Consider the following 14,841-nt stretch of genomic DNA (forward strand, 5'->3'; position numbering starts at 1 on the left):
GATACTTATCTACAATGAATGGTGATGACAGCTGTACAGAGGACGACATAGCTAGGGGGGTTGGCAAAGAAAGCTTCGATTTAAATTACTACGCACATTGCTGCCTTAGTACTTTTATTAACCCTAGTCTAACGTGCACCCACTTTTTTGGATTTAGTGTAGGAAACATGCACCCAAATCAGACGCAGTCCAGATTTCCCTAACCAGAAAAATGTACCATGCCTCCATTCGTGCCACTTAGAAAAATATTAATCCCTGCAGAATTTACCTTCACATAATGGAAATTCTCATGTACCTATTGTAATAACCCGAATGTAGGGCTATGTGGAATATAGGTTGACCCCTGGTTATGAGGTGAAAGGAAGATTTAAAAAAGAAGACATTTGAATGAATTGAATACTCAATGCAAAACATACTTTATTCAATCAATACTCTCATTCGTTGTCAGAGACAAAAACCGCATGTGTCAGGATTGTATCAGCCATTATGAGTACTCGTGCACAATTCCACCACGGTGTCTTTTTCAAGTTTAGTGGTCACAGAACATATTTTTTCAGTGAAAGTAGACAGTTGCACTGTTTCCTTTAGTGGAAACCGAACAGTGTAGCCCTGCCATGCTCTCGTTCACTCCTGGATATTCTGTTGCATCATTCTCTAGTGCACTAGTCAACCAGAGACCTGCTACTTTTGCAAGCAGAGACTAGTAACGCGTGTTCGCAAAATTTGCATGTTTCCAAGGCAATGAAAATGGTAGCGCTTTGTCCTTTGTTTCTTGTGCCACAGTGGCCAGATGACAATTTAAATAGTCTTCTCACTCAGACACTTGGGACACCTTTCGGCCGTCCCCCATTCAGGCCACTGTGTTTAATATTCTGCATTTCTTGAAATGACTTTACAACCATTGCAAAGAGAAAAGGTGCCCTACACCTGGAATAACCACTTCAGCAGTTCGTCCTGCGGATCACATATGCCGAAAACATGTAGCTTGGCATGCAATATAATTTATGGAAACTTCTGTTGCCATCTTGTGACAATGGCAGTGTCGCTGACAGGAAGCTGTTTATGCTGCAAACACGGTATCACTTTCTTATTCTATTGTAATGGGCAGGCCATTTTTGGACCCATTTTCTTCAGGAAAAGGTGATCTGCGTGCACGAGGGAGATGGAGTGTTGCAATGCGTTGGGGAAGAGAAAGAAATGTGAATGAGGATGTTAGGTTGTGCAGTCCGCGATGCACGTTCTCTGTTAACAAACAATAGTATTTTTAACGAAGCATTCTTTGCGTACCCCTGGCCTTCTGCATCTCTGCTGAATTTCTCATCTAATAGGTTCCTTTGTGTAAGCTATGTAAGCTAGCACTTCAGTGTGCATGACGTGCAAGTTTCGCCACTAATACCAATTTACTTATTATATAAGTGAGAGTGCAGTCGGTGCTACAGTAAAAGCTCATTAACTTGAATTCCGCGGGGATGGTACGAAAATTCGAATTATACAAAATTCAAACTAATAATCTGAAAATATCGCTCGGTTAAGGCGCGTAATAGACCAATGTAATGTGAACACGTGAGTGTGCACACACTGTCACGTTAGTGCGAATGCCCATAGTTCAATGCAGTAGTGTAGCCAACATAACCGGATGCGGCCAGTGCAGTGCGATGGGCCCAACTTGGAAATGGCTCTTGGCGTATCCACGCATTCATCGCACCGACTGTGCCAACCCACAATGCGTGGTGCGGAGAGAAAAAGGTGCCCACGACACTTTGCCGATGGTTGCAGACAGCCGTTCAAAGCGGTGCACGGGTTGGGGATCGTTCTGTGCATGCTCCGAAGAGAGCAGCTGATGGTGCGCATGTCAAAGTATAGAGTGGAAGGCATTTCGGCTGGCGCAGCACAAGAGGCGTAGCGTGACTGCCCGCGTGCGTCTCACTATAAATGTGCCTTTGCGCTGTGGAGAGAGAAGTGGTCCGCGTTGAGAAAGGAAAGGTTAGTGCTATCTTCTGCAGCCCTTGAGGGAGCATAGCCCAGTGCCAACAGGGAGGGGAGGGCGGAAGAAAAGGAGGTAGGAGAGAAGCACTGCGGACACTTGCCGCAGGAACAAGAGCTGTGTTCTAAAATGCACTCGCGATACGCACAACCTGCTGTAATGTTGGTCTCCATTGTACTCTCTTAGTTGCACCGACTGCACGCTGCAGAGTTCCGCTATACTTATAGGTGGCGACCAAACCCGTATCCCAGCGATGCTTTCCTTTGAGTAACAGCCTTGAATCGCAAAGGTTTTTGGTACTGTGAGCGCCGATTAAACGTCACAGTTGCCATGTTTTAGACATTGCCTGGTGCCACTTCTCGGCAGAACACCTCGTAGAGAAATCACATAGCCTCATTATGTAACATGAAAAAAAAAAGAGAGAGAAGGAAACGCGCTGCGTCTGCATTTTTATCTTAAAGGTCTTCAGAGAGTGAGGGAACAGACCTACAATAGAGGCGTTGGCTGTGCCTAGCCAGGTGCAAACAAGTCTTTCCAGTCAGGCCTAAACAAAGGGCCGCAGATGGAAAGAGCAAAGCTGTGTGGTACGCGCACTAGCACTCTCCCTGTCCAGGATGACGCCGAGTTCGAATTACCGATAGCGGTGTGGATTTGTGTGAATTAGCGGTATGCATTACATATTGCTTTCAATATATTGTTGGACGGACCGCAGCGGCTATTTTGAATTATCGGAAATTTCAAATTGACGAGTTGTGAATTACCAAGCCTATACTGTAGCTTTAGGTTTTATGTCTGAAAGTGTTAGGTTTTATGTCTTGTAGGTTTTATGTCTGAAAAAGAAGCCCATGCAGCCAGGCCATCATTCATTTTCAACTATATATGCTGAACCACGGCTTTAGACTTCCAGTTGGACAGAACTGGCTGGGGTTGGGAGGTCATGTTCGCAAAGCTTTCTTTAGGGCATTCAAAGGTTTAAGTCCTTTTGTTTGTCATGTTGCGTTGTCTACTGCCATAGCTGAGAATGCTGGGCGCATTCATTGCCAAAGCCAACTGCACATTTTTATCAGGATGCGCTCATTGTCTTGCGAGCTCACCAAAGCTGTGTTTACACCGATTCCCGCAGTGCTTAGGATCTACGTGGTTTTTTTTTTCTCGCTATTTTCTATCGCGCTACAGCAGGTAGGATGTGCGTGTCTGTGGGTGGGACCATTCCTGTTAATGTTTATCTGCCCCATGACTTGTAAATGTTCCATAAACCCTGTGTGGGCATTGTCTGGGCCTTTTTGTCTCGCCCACGATCAATCTTTCATGCACTGTGTTCCTTTCCGTGCTGTGGGCTAATGCAGAATTTTATTTCCATTGTAATGCCTAGCAAATGTGTTTTCTGCTGGGTTTTGCTAATGGACAACGGAAAAATGTCTTAAGTCACCCATTACTGTCCCTGGGCGTGCCATCTTTTTCCTGCCGGGCTTAATGCTGTATAAAGTCACATCGTATGCCACTGTGCCCAACTAGAAACACGCTTTGAAAAAAAAAAAAATTGGTGCACACATGACCAATATGAGTGGGAACACTGACATTTTCATGTATACTGACCCTCCAGTTAGCACAGCAAGGGTAATGGAGGTCATTGTAGTCGGCAGCCTCCAACCTTCGCGTAGTCTGGTGAATTGGTGTGCTTACCAAATTTTCAAGGGAACTCCAGTCGAACCCACTAACAACAGTATTCAGGTGCCACGAAAAGTCCGTTGTTATAAACGATAATTGTTTTATAATAGGGTTGCATGAAAAAATCAAAATGAGGTATTGCAGCGCTTTGTGAGAAAACTGTAATTGCTGGGAGGCTAGTGGCCCTCCCCACCACCTTCCTTCATCTGGCTGCTGATTGCGTTCACTTGTTTAACTGTTTCCTGGGCGCTCCCAACGCGTGTAACAAGCCGCAGCTGTCGGTGTTAGAGAATGGCACTGCTATAACAACTACTAGGGCATCTACCAACCGGGAAAACCGGGGATTCTCAGGGAGATCGAGTAATCTGGAAAAACTCGGGGAATTTCTGCCTCTATCAGGGAAAATTAGCTGTAATTTTATTGAAAGTGTGGAAAGTCGCGGTAATGCTGGCTTAAGTAACAGACAGGAATCGTAATAAATCGTCTTCGACGTCCTGTCGTTGGCTGGAGGAGTTGCCAGTGTACAGTTAACGACCAACTTTCCGGGTTCTTGATAATTTGTATGGCTTCGCGGCACCACCACGTACCCCATAGAGTCAATGTATCAGAACGTCTGAAATATCGGATGCAAGAACTCTTCACCGTCCGATTTTCTGGACGTTTTGCTGTGACGGCAGGTCCGAAACTGCATTAAAGCCACCAGAAATTGCGGAGGCCCAACAGCTAGCGCAGCGCAAAAGATTGACAAAGTCACGAGCTGGCAGGAACATATTACAGGCAATAGGTGCAGAACTGAATACATCGAGGACCAACTAAGGGCAGTCCAGAGGGCCCATGATGTCGCTGAAAGGCTTGGCCTGACAGTGCCAACGTGGGAGTGGCCCGCCTTGGCTTGAGAAGTCGAGCCTCCGGACCTCAGTCCATTAAAGTTTTCACACACACACCACCGCTGCCATTTTGGTTACCTCCCCGCCTCGAACTGGCGCTCTTGCATGCAGATCCGCTGGGAGCCGTAGCCACCACTGTGGCAACACTAGGTTTAGCTGCTTCAACGTTGGCTGTGAAGCTTCTTGCCTTTGGGGGCAATGCTTCTAGGCAAAGAATTCGCTGCTGAGAATTCACTGCTGTCAGCAATGACTTGGACTCTGCCTTTGTGGTCTTCGCGATTTGCTTAGAAGCTTGGAAAGCATAGTGCGTGACATAGGGCCGGTTTCTGAAAGTTGGCTTTGCCTCTGTACAGAAATGTTACTTGGTAAAGCACGTGCAAAATTATTGCAGTGCAGCATACCAAGCGTGGTAAGGGGCTATTGCCCCGGGACACAGTATGTATTCCTTCATTATACACGCGTGCACGCGTTATTTCCTGTTGCTGTGCGAGCACCGATATGCCTAATGTGTGTGCCGATAGGCCTTCAGAGTGTTTTCGAATGTGCCTGGGGCGGTTTGAGCCCCTAAGGGCAGTAAATGACATTGAACTTCTTCTTCTTACTGGTCGATTTTTTGGTCGTTTTCGCGGCCCCTAGGGAGTTCGAAAAAATCGGACATGGACTGTGTAGCTGACCAAGAAGCTGCTTCAAATGGCCCGTGGGGCAAACGAGTGGCGGAAAGAGGACAAGAACAGAAAGGACCTACGCATTAAGGAATGAACAGGAAAGGAAGCGTGCTGCCGCCATTTTGAAGGAGCTTGAGCTCAAAAAACAGTGTTGGCTGTTGCCGAGATGCAGGTGTCCCCCCTCATCCAAACCAAAACAACTCTTCAAAAAGCAGTGAAACACAACACTGAGGTGTCGTGTGTGGGCTGAGAGTATGTCAGGTCAGTTGAGTTTGACTTACGAGCTGTTGAGTGAAAAGCTCAACTGTGACAAAGTTCGGGCCTCATACCACTGAGCTTGCTATCAGTTGATAGAAATGGCTCATATCCGAAAATATTTGCTTGCTTCTGTATGCATCTCCTTTTTATTCGTATTTGAGAATGTCGGACTGCATTTGCAGCTTTTTTCGAGGACATTTTATTTGCTGTGCATTTTACTAACCCCTTCCTTCTATTCTCTTTTTTTAATAACATAAACACTACTCCTTAGTATTCAAATTGTATTGTTTTTTTTTTTCATATGCTTACTAGAGAATGACAGCATCAGGTGATATGGTTTCAGCCTGTCTTGACATAAAAAAAGTTCTGCATCACCCAGGGAATTTCGCAAAGGCACTCGGGGAAAACCTGGAAAACTCACGGAATTTGGAAATGTCAACTTGGTAGACACCCGGAACTACAAAGAGGGGTCACGAGTGGCAAGCAATATGCGAGCACCGCCGAGGCATCGCTTTGGTGGCCCCAAGAGGGGCCTTTTAAAAAATGCGAGAAGGTGGCTGCGTTAGCTTGTCAGCTTGAGAAATCCAAAAGAAATGCTGAGGCGAGATCGCCACAAGCATCTCGCCGCCTCCTTCTCACTGGCTTGCACGAGAAAACCCTATGTCCGTCTGCCTTGCATATTTCACATGAAACTTGCCGACAACCTTCTCCAAGGCATCAAGGTGCTCCACATAGTGCAGCGGAAGATTCCTCGCGAAAACAAAGCTCCGAAGGGACTGAATCATCTGCCGGGCCTCCTGTTGTAAGGATGGCGTTGAGGCAGCCTGCCTTACACCGCGTAATCGCTGTCGCCGTTGCTATCAGGCGCAAGCACCTTTGCGACGATCACCTCATCGGCTGGAAGCACTTGGGCTTTCTTTTCACTGAAAACGTTGTTCATTGCCAATGATAAGCGAGCGAATCAGCCATCTTCTGTTTTGGCAGCGAGTCAAACCAACTGTTGGTCAAACGAGGCTGAGAAACCGCATGGCCAGCAACGAATTAGGTGCAGCCAACAAAGATGAGCGCAAGCGATTAACCTGTTTGCAGAACTGCACTGAATGAGGAGCCAGCGAGCAACATGTGAGCAGCGCAGTTAGCACGGTCCATCATGTTTCGGAGGGTGGCGTGGCTTAGAGCTATGGGTGCAGCTCGTTCAGTGAGGGACGACAGGAGAGAGGTGCACGGAGAAGGCAGGATATGGAGTGCACGGCTGCTGTTGGAGCAGTGGATATGATGCAGTCAGTGGCTCTAGTTGCATTTCTCCACCCCTTAAGCTCGAACAGCCATTAGCCAGACTTCGTTATAACTAATAATGCGGCATCGGTGCATTGTAATATGTGGGTCATTCCACCATGGAAAACACTAAACTTGACGGTGCAGCAGATTCTAATTGTTACAACCAACATATTGTTAAAGACAGTATCATTATCATCAGCAGCAGCAGCCTGGCTACACCCACTGCAGGGCAAAGGCCTCTCCCATACTTCTCCAACTACCCCGGTCATGTGCTAATTGTGGCCATGTTGTCCCTGCAAACTTCTTAATCTCATCCGGCCCCCTAAATTTCTGCCGCCCCATGCTACGCTTCCCTTCCCTTGGAATCCAGTCCGTAACCCTTAATGACTATCGGTTATCTTCCCTCCTCATTACATGTCCTGCCCATGCCCATTTCTTTTTCTTGATTTCAACTAAGATGTCATTAACTCGCGTTTGTTCCCTCACCCAATCTGCTCTTTTCTTATCCCTTAATGTTACACCCATCATTCTTCTTTCCATAGCTCGTTGCATCTTCCTCAATTTAAGTAGAACCCTTTTCGGAAGACTCCAGGTTTCTGCCCCGTACGCGAGTACTGGTAAGACACAGCTGTTATACACTTTTCTCTTGAGGGATAATGGCAACCTGCTGTTCATGATCTGAGAATGCCTGCCAAAGGCACCCCAGCCCATTCTTATCATTCTGATTATTTCCGTCTCGTGATCGGGATCCGCCGTCACTACCTGCCCTAAATAGATGTATTCCCTTACCACTTCCAGTGCCTCGCTACCTTTTGTAAATTGCTGTTCTCTTCCGTGACTGTTAAACATTATTTTATTCTTCTGCAGATTAATTTTTAGACCTACTCTTCTGCTTTGCCTCTCCAGGTCATTGAGCATGCATTGCAATTGGTCCACCGAGTTGCTAAGCAAGGCAATATCATCAGCGAATCGCAAGTTACTAGGGTATTCTCCATTAACTTTTATCCCCAATTCTTCCCAATCCAGGTTTCTGAATACCTCCTGTAAACACGCTGTGAATAGCATTGGAGAGATCGTATCTCTCTGGCTGACGCCTTTCTTTATTGGGATTTTGTTGCTTTCTTTCTGGAGGACTATGGTGGCTGTAGAGCCGCTATAGATATCTTTCAGTGTTTTTACATACGGCTCGTCTACACCCTGAATCCGGAATGCCTCCGTGACTGCTGAGGTTTCGACTGAATCAAACGCTTTCTCTTAATTGATGAAAGCTATATATAAAGGTTGGTTATATTCTGCACATTTCTCTATCACAGGGTTGATAGTGTGAATATGGTCTATTGTTGAGTAGCCTTTACGGAATCCTGCCTGGTCCTTTGCTTGACAGAAGTCTAAGGTGTTCTTGATTTTATTTGCGATTACCTTAGTAAATAGTTTGTAGGCAACTGACAGTAAGCTGATCGGTCTATAATTTTTCAAGTCTTTGGCGTCCCCTTTCTTGTGGATTAGGATTATGTTAACGTTCTTCCAAGATTCCAGTGCGCTCGAAGTCATGAGGCATTGCGTATACAGGGTGGCCAGTCTTTCTAGAACAATGTTCCCACAATCCCTCAACAAATGTGCTGTTACCTGATCCTCCCCAGCTGCCTTCCCCCTTTGCATAGCTCCCAAGGTGCTCTTTACTTCTTCTGGCGTTACTTGTGGGATTTCAAATTCCTCTAGACTATTCCCTCTTCCATTATCGTCGTGGGTGCCACTGGTGCTGTATAGATCTCTATAGAACTGCTCAGCCACTTGAACTATCTTATCCATATTAGTAATGATATTGCTGGCTTTGTCTCCTAGCACATACATCTGATTCTCGCCTCTTCCTAGTTTCTTCACTGCTTTTAGGCTTCCTCCATTCCTGAGAGCATGCTCAGTTATAACCATATTATACTTTTTTATGTCAGCTATCTTGCGCTTGTTCATTAAGTGAAGAGGAGGGGATCAGAACTAACTTCTTTGTTTCTTGACAGAAAGGGCTGAAATTTGGCACACACACACTGCACATGGCATTAAAGAGACAAATATAAAATTTCATATCTTCATTAGTTTTTGTTCTATAAGAATTTATAAGTTCCTTGCTTGTGGAAAGCCGGGCACAGTAACGAAACACGATAGGGAGCTAGGAATACTTTGCATGTTTGCCCAAATGTCTAATCTACACTAAGACAGTGTTCCTTTTTTTTAAGTGCGCTAATAATTTCTTACTCAACATACTCAACATGGTTTCAGCCCGTATTGAAGTAAAACAGAGTTCTGCATCACTCAGGGAAAACCTGAAAAACTAAGGGGAACTTGGAAATGTCAACTTGGTAGACACGCTGTGTTCGTGTGCTTGCTTTGTTACAACATGGCGACGACCCAAGAATTCAGAAACAGAATGGCGAAACGTCGAGCTTTCGAACGATACCAAGATGGCGGCGTTCGGTGGCAGGAAAGACAAGTTAAAGCTCCATGAACTGCTGTTGGGTTACGTGAGTTAAAGCTGTTTTCTTGCCCTGCGCACCGATAAATTAATTTTTTCCGGCACTTCTACTGTGTTTTCAGCCGAACCGTTTGGGTACAACATAGAGTAGCCTGTCGGAGATAGCGAAACGCTTTGTTGCCAAAAATCTATTCTAGCTGTAGGGATAGAGGCTTTCATACGTTGGCGTTTCTTAACCAGATTCTTCGTCTCCTGCGATAGCTTACCAGTATCCTAACAAAGTTACCGACTTCTATTGCACACTCCTTAACCCTTTCACTGTCAGACCTTTTTGGCCGTGACGCACCCCCAGTGTCGGCTTGGTTTTGGGGAACGAGCATAACGGGGAATTAACATAGCAATTTATTTTTTATTATGATTGGGATACAAATTACATAGTCAATGCAATATGCACATTTCAGTGTTCTGCGGCTGTTGTTAGTAAACATCATCATCATCATCAGGCTGACTATAATATCCGTAGACCACCATGGCCTACTTTGAAGTGGTGGAAAAGTCAACGCCCATGCTTCGGTAACAACAATCTCGATTCAGGAACATTGTGTCGTGGACTTGACCAGTCACATCGTCAATCCACAGCTGGAACAATCTGAAAAAGAGGCTACTCAGTCTACTATCATCATTTAACGACGGTTTCGCCACCACGTCGAAGGTCAAGCAGTCTCCCTTAACCAAACACAGAATCATCACTAAACTGACCGTCCAACCTGTTCGCAAACACGCTTACCGCGTGTCGCAGAGAGAAAAGGATGCTATTCATCAAGTTAAACAAATGCTAGATGATGATGTCATTCAACCGTCGGCAAGTCCTTGGGCTTCACTTGTGCTATTTAAGAAGAAAGAAGGTTCACTACGATTCTGTGTCGATTATCGCAAACTGAACAAGATCACGAAAAAAGACGTCTCTCCCCTTCTTCGGATTGACGGCTCATTGGATCGCCTGCTTCTCTTTAACGCATCTGCGTAGTGGGTACCGAGGACTGGCAGATTCAAGTTAAAGAACGACACTGGGAAAAAACGGCATTTATAACACCCTACGCTCCCTATGAATTTAAGGCCCTCTCTTTTGGATTGTGTTCCGCTCCAGCCACATTTCAACGCATGATGGGCACAGTTTTATCTGACCTCAGGTGGCACTCGCGACTTAGACGATGTAGTTTTTACCACCACGTTTTAGCAACACATTGAGCGGCTTGAAGCAGTTCTTTAGGCTGACCTGTCTCTGAAGCCCAAAAAATGTCACTTTGAATACGAGGAGCTTAAATTTATGGGTCATATTGTCAGCAGGACTGGTGTTCGCTCAGACCTTGACAAAGCCATGGCAGTTGCTCTGTTCCCAGTACCAAAGACAAAGCACGATGTGCGCCGATTTTTAGGGCTTTGTGCGTATTACCACCGTTTTGTGCCCAATTTTCCTGATATTGCCGAACCTTTGCAACGACTCGTCAAGAACGACTTCATGTTTGGGGCCCGTCACAATCCGATGCCTTCCACAACCTTCAGCGATGTCTCCAGACACCGCCAATCCTTGGTCTCGGAGTGACACTCGTACAATTTCAAGCTGGTGTTGAACGCGTTATTGCCTATGCCAGCAGCATGTTGTCTGCTGCTGAAAAAAACTACTCAGCAACTGAAAAATAATGTTTGGTGGTCGTGTGGGCTATCCAGAGTTCCGACCATATTTGTACGGATCCGCGTCGTCAGCGGCCACCTGCTGGCTGGTGAGTTTCAAGCATCCTTCAGGCCGTCACGCAAGATGAAGGCTTCGGTTGCAGAAATTTGACGTGACAGGCATCTATAAGTGTGGTCAGAAGCACAGTGACGCCGATTGTCTCTCCCGCTCCCCTGTCGAGCCCACTCCACCAGATACTGACAGCTGTAGTCTTCCGTCTTTAAACCCAGCTCAACAACAACGCCAAGATTCCAAGCTGCAATCCTTGATTGAATACCTTGGAAGAAAATGGCCAACAGCTGCTGCGACAGTTCGTGTGTTACTTGTTCTCTTTCTGCCTACACAGCGACACCCTATACAAGCAGAACTTTCACCCTACGAAAACTTTTTTCCTGCTTGTTGTTCCTGCTTCTTTCCACGAAAACATTTTATGTGCATGCCACGACGAACCAATGTTCGGCCATCTTGGTTCCACGCATACTCTGGCAAGGATCAAGCAGAAGTACTACTGGTGAAAACTCACAAAAAAACGGGAAGCATTATGTCAGAAGTTGTCAAGATTGCCAGCGTTGCAAAGTTCCACCAGTGAAACAAGCCAATCTTCTTCATATGGCCTCCTTGTTCTCCTTTTTGAAAAGTTGGGGTGGATTTACTTGGCATGTTTCGCAAGTCTTCGGCTGATAACCACTGGATTGTTATTGCCACTGATTACCTCACTCGATACTGCAAAACACAAGCTGTTCAGCAAGCTACTGCTTGAGATGTAGCCAACTTCTTCGCCAAAGATATTGTCCTTCAACATGGTGCTCCCGCTGTCATCACAGACCGTGGTACGGCCTTTGCCGCACAGTTGGTCCGAGATATTCTGCAGCTGAGTAGAACAACGCACCATACGGAAACTGTGTATCACCCGCAGACCAACGGGTTAACTGAGTGCCTCAACAAAATTATTGCAGATATGCTTTCTATGTATGTCACCACGGATCATAAAAATTGGGATGAACTGCTCCCATACATGACATTTGCGTATAACACTGCGCTACAAGAAACCACCGGGTTTCCTCCTTTTCGTCTGTTCTATGGACACATCACCATTATGGTCAACCTAATGCCCCTACTAACTTTGTCTCAACCTACCACACTAGATACAGACGCCTTTGTTCAGCGTGCTGAAGAAGCATGGCACCTCGCACAGCAACGAATTCCATGTCGACAGTCAAGATGCTCGTCGATGCAACATACACCACCCAGACATGACATACAACCTGAGAAATCTCGAATGGCTTTGGAACCCTGTGTGTCAACGAGGCCGCTCCGAAAAATTGTTGCACCAATACTTTGGACCCTAGATAGTTTTGCATCGCCTAAGTCCTGTCAACTATGAAGTTGTTCCAGCCAAAACATCGCACTATTCTCATAGACCACGTTCCTCTGACATAGTTCACGTTACTAGGATGAAGTCCTACCACTCGCGCTCACTCCCATTCAGAAACTTTGTAGTGTGGTCTCTGTCTCCTTGTGGCATTTAACCCGGCCCCAACTTTTTCTGGCCTAAATTTCGTGTAGTCGCATCGAGAAATCCTTTCTTTTCTTTGGGAGGGAGGGCTAATGCCACGTGCTAGTAAAACTAGAAGCCGAAGGTGAAGTGTGTGTGGTAGCTTCTGCAGAAACAAACAGTAAACAACCGTTCACTTGGAACTGACTGCTTGCTTTTTCCTCTCGCAACAAGATGTTGCACTGTATAGCTTGCATTCTTTTAACAAATAGGCTACCTAATCATATGCCTGTGCTAAAGTTTGCTATATGGAAATGTTACCGTTCAAGTGCGTGCTGTCACACAGAAAAGCACTATGTGCATCGCTCACGCAAATGAGCTGCAGGGATTCTCATCGTTGCGAGCAAACCGTCATGACTGAGCTACAAGGCAAAGCAGCAACACTATCGCAAATAATAGCAAGTATTAAGGAAAGCAGCAAAATCAGACTTACTTGATTCAGTGGACGATGGTTATCCATACCTGTCTGGTGGCTGCAGGCCAAGGGTGTTTTTGTCACTTTTGTGGGAGTTCACGAAGTTGTACCAGGCTCTTTGGGTACCCGACCGTCGAGCTATCGCGAAAAAACAGCAATGCGAGGAGCAATTTTACTAAGGTCGGGGCATTGGGAGCATCTCGGGGTGCTGGTGACCTGATAAATGATGACACAGCTCTCCACTAGTAGTAGGAGTCGCTGGTGTCTGCTGGTAAACTTGAGGTTGAGTCCTATAGAAAAACAAAATGCGTATCGAGCCGCTGTAGCCCCACCAGCTTGTTGGCGTCTCGTGGCCGTAAAGGTTAGCACAATGCTTTTCGTTACGTAGAAGTCAAATACAGTTCAGTATCAATTTTTAAAATTAAGATCATACTTTTTTTTTCCAGGACGTTGGAACAAGATTCTACTGTGTATACACACGCATACCTATGTAGAAGTGCACATAAAAATGTACGCCCAGTGCCAGTAAGAGAGGGAACAGCAATATTGTTTCCAAGGGATGAATACTCATCACGTGGATTCAACCTTGACTTGACATGTGCCAAGTAGCTATCCCATTCAACATAGTTTCATGGAACATTTTATGTTCAGATTTTGAGCCACTAATGGCCCTTTCAGTGCACATTTTGGTGCGACATTTCATGTTCCTTGCTTGTTGGGGTTGTGGCAGTTGCTCTGTGTATATGTTGTGGATATGAGTTAATGTCACAACAGTTGGATGTTCGGGATGTGATGTCACCTTTGCTGTCTTTCTGCATTGAGCTTGAAGGAAGTGCTTTTAAATGACATTCACTTCAGCACCATTTAATCATTGTTGACATTTTTGTTTACAGAATCATCAGGGCTTTCCTCATTGAAGAACAGAAGATTGTGGCCAAGGTGTTGAAAGCAAAGCAGTCCGAGGAGCCAAAGAGGGCATCGAAGAAGTGAAGTGTCATGACAGAACGAAATACATAAACCATTTGTAAACTGTCTGAATGGGCTTATTTACGCCTCTCTGACCATAGAGAGTGCAAGATATTTTTGACACTGTTACAGGGCAGTCTTTAGCGAACTTTCTTGTGCAAATATTTTTCAAATATTTAATTAACAATATGCACTTACTGTTGCAGTTTGACCTTTTCTTAATTATTGACATTGCAGAGTGTGTTGTCAGTCTTTATGTTGCTCGCATGTTCTTACCTAACATGACTGCAAAAATTTTAGAAGACCATTCATGAAAGGGCTATTGGAAAAACTAATTTTGTGGATTGAGAGGCTAGTTTTTCTTTAAAATGAATTTTCGGTTGTTTGCACAAGTTGAATCCTCAAGTTTTAAGTTGTGTACAGTAGGTTCAGAAATGTGTGCTAAGCTTTCTTGTGTAATATGGGCGAGAATTCACCCATTACTGATTTCATTGCATTTCTGAAATAGCTTCCTGTTTTATATTAATTTACATATTTGGTGTATTTTTGAATTTAATTTCTGAGTATCACCCATCCTGTTTAATTATTTTTTTTTGTCTGACCCTGCACTGTTCATGTAAACTGAATACAGAAGTCCTGTGCAGACTTCAAGCATGTGATCCACATCGGTGGCCTTCTGGAGCCCCTTCACGCAAGTCAATAGTTCCCAATATCAACACAGAAATATGCGTGCCTCTTTGTGCTGAACGTCACAGTTGAATTGAAGTAACCAGTTATTCCAGGAAATAAGCGAGGCCTACTTTTCGTGGCATACCCATGACCACTCTTTACATGAAGCACTTGCTGCTAGTAGGCCAGCACAGAAATGCTGTTCTTGGTGCTTTGTTCTGGGAGGTATTGTTTGAACTCATCCTTAAGCAATTCTTGTCCACATCAATGAATGATTGAGCTGGCTTTTCTGACAAA

The 14,841-nt window shown here is 45.2% G+C and overlaps 1 protein-coding gene across 1 annotated transcript in view; it reads left to right on the plus strand.

Moving 5' to 3' along the window:
* The window catches only part of LOC139051399 (large ribosomal subunit protein eL34-like), a 39,892-nt gene extending 25,949 nt beyond the window's left edge, over positions 1-13,943 (plus strand). Inside the window, exon 5 of the mRNA XM_070528417.1 lies at positions 13,803-13,943. Coding sequence (XP_070384518.1) covers positions 13,803-13,899 — 97 coding nt within the window. The 3' untranslated portion in view covers positions 13,900-13,943. The remainder of the gene's footprint in view (positions 1-13,802) is intronic.
* The last annotated feature ends 898 nt before the right edge of the window (positions 13,944-14,841 follow it).

Source organism: Dermacentor albipictus, unplaced genomic scaffold (genome assembly GCF_038994185.2).
Source record: "Dermacentor albipictus isolate Rhodes 1998 colony unplaced genomic scaffold, USDA_Dalb.pri_finalv2 scaffold_11, whole genome shotgun sequence".
Lineage (NCBI taxonomy): Eukaryota > Metazoa > Arthropoda > Arachnida > Ixodida > Ixodidae > Dermacentor > Dermacentor albipictus.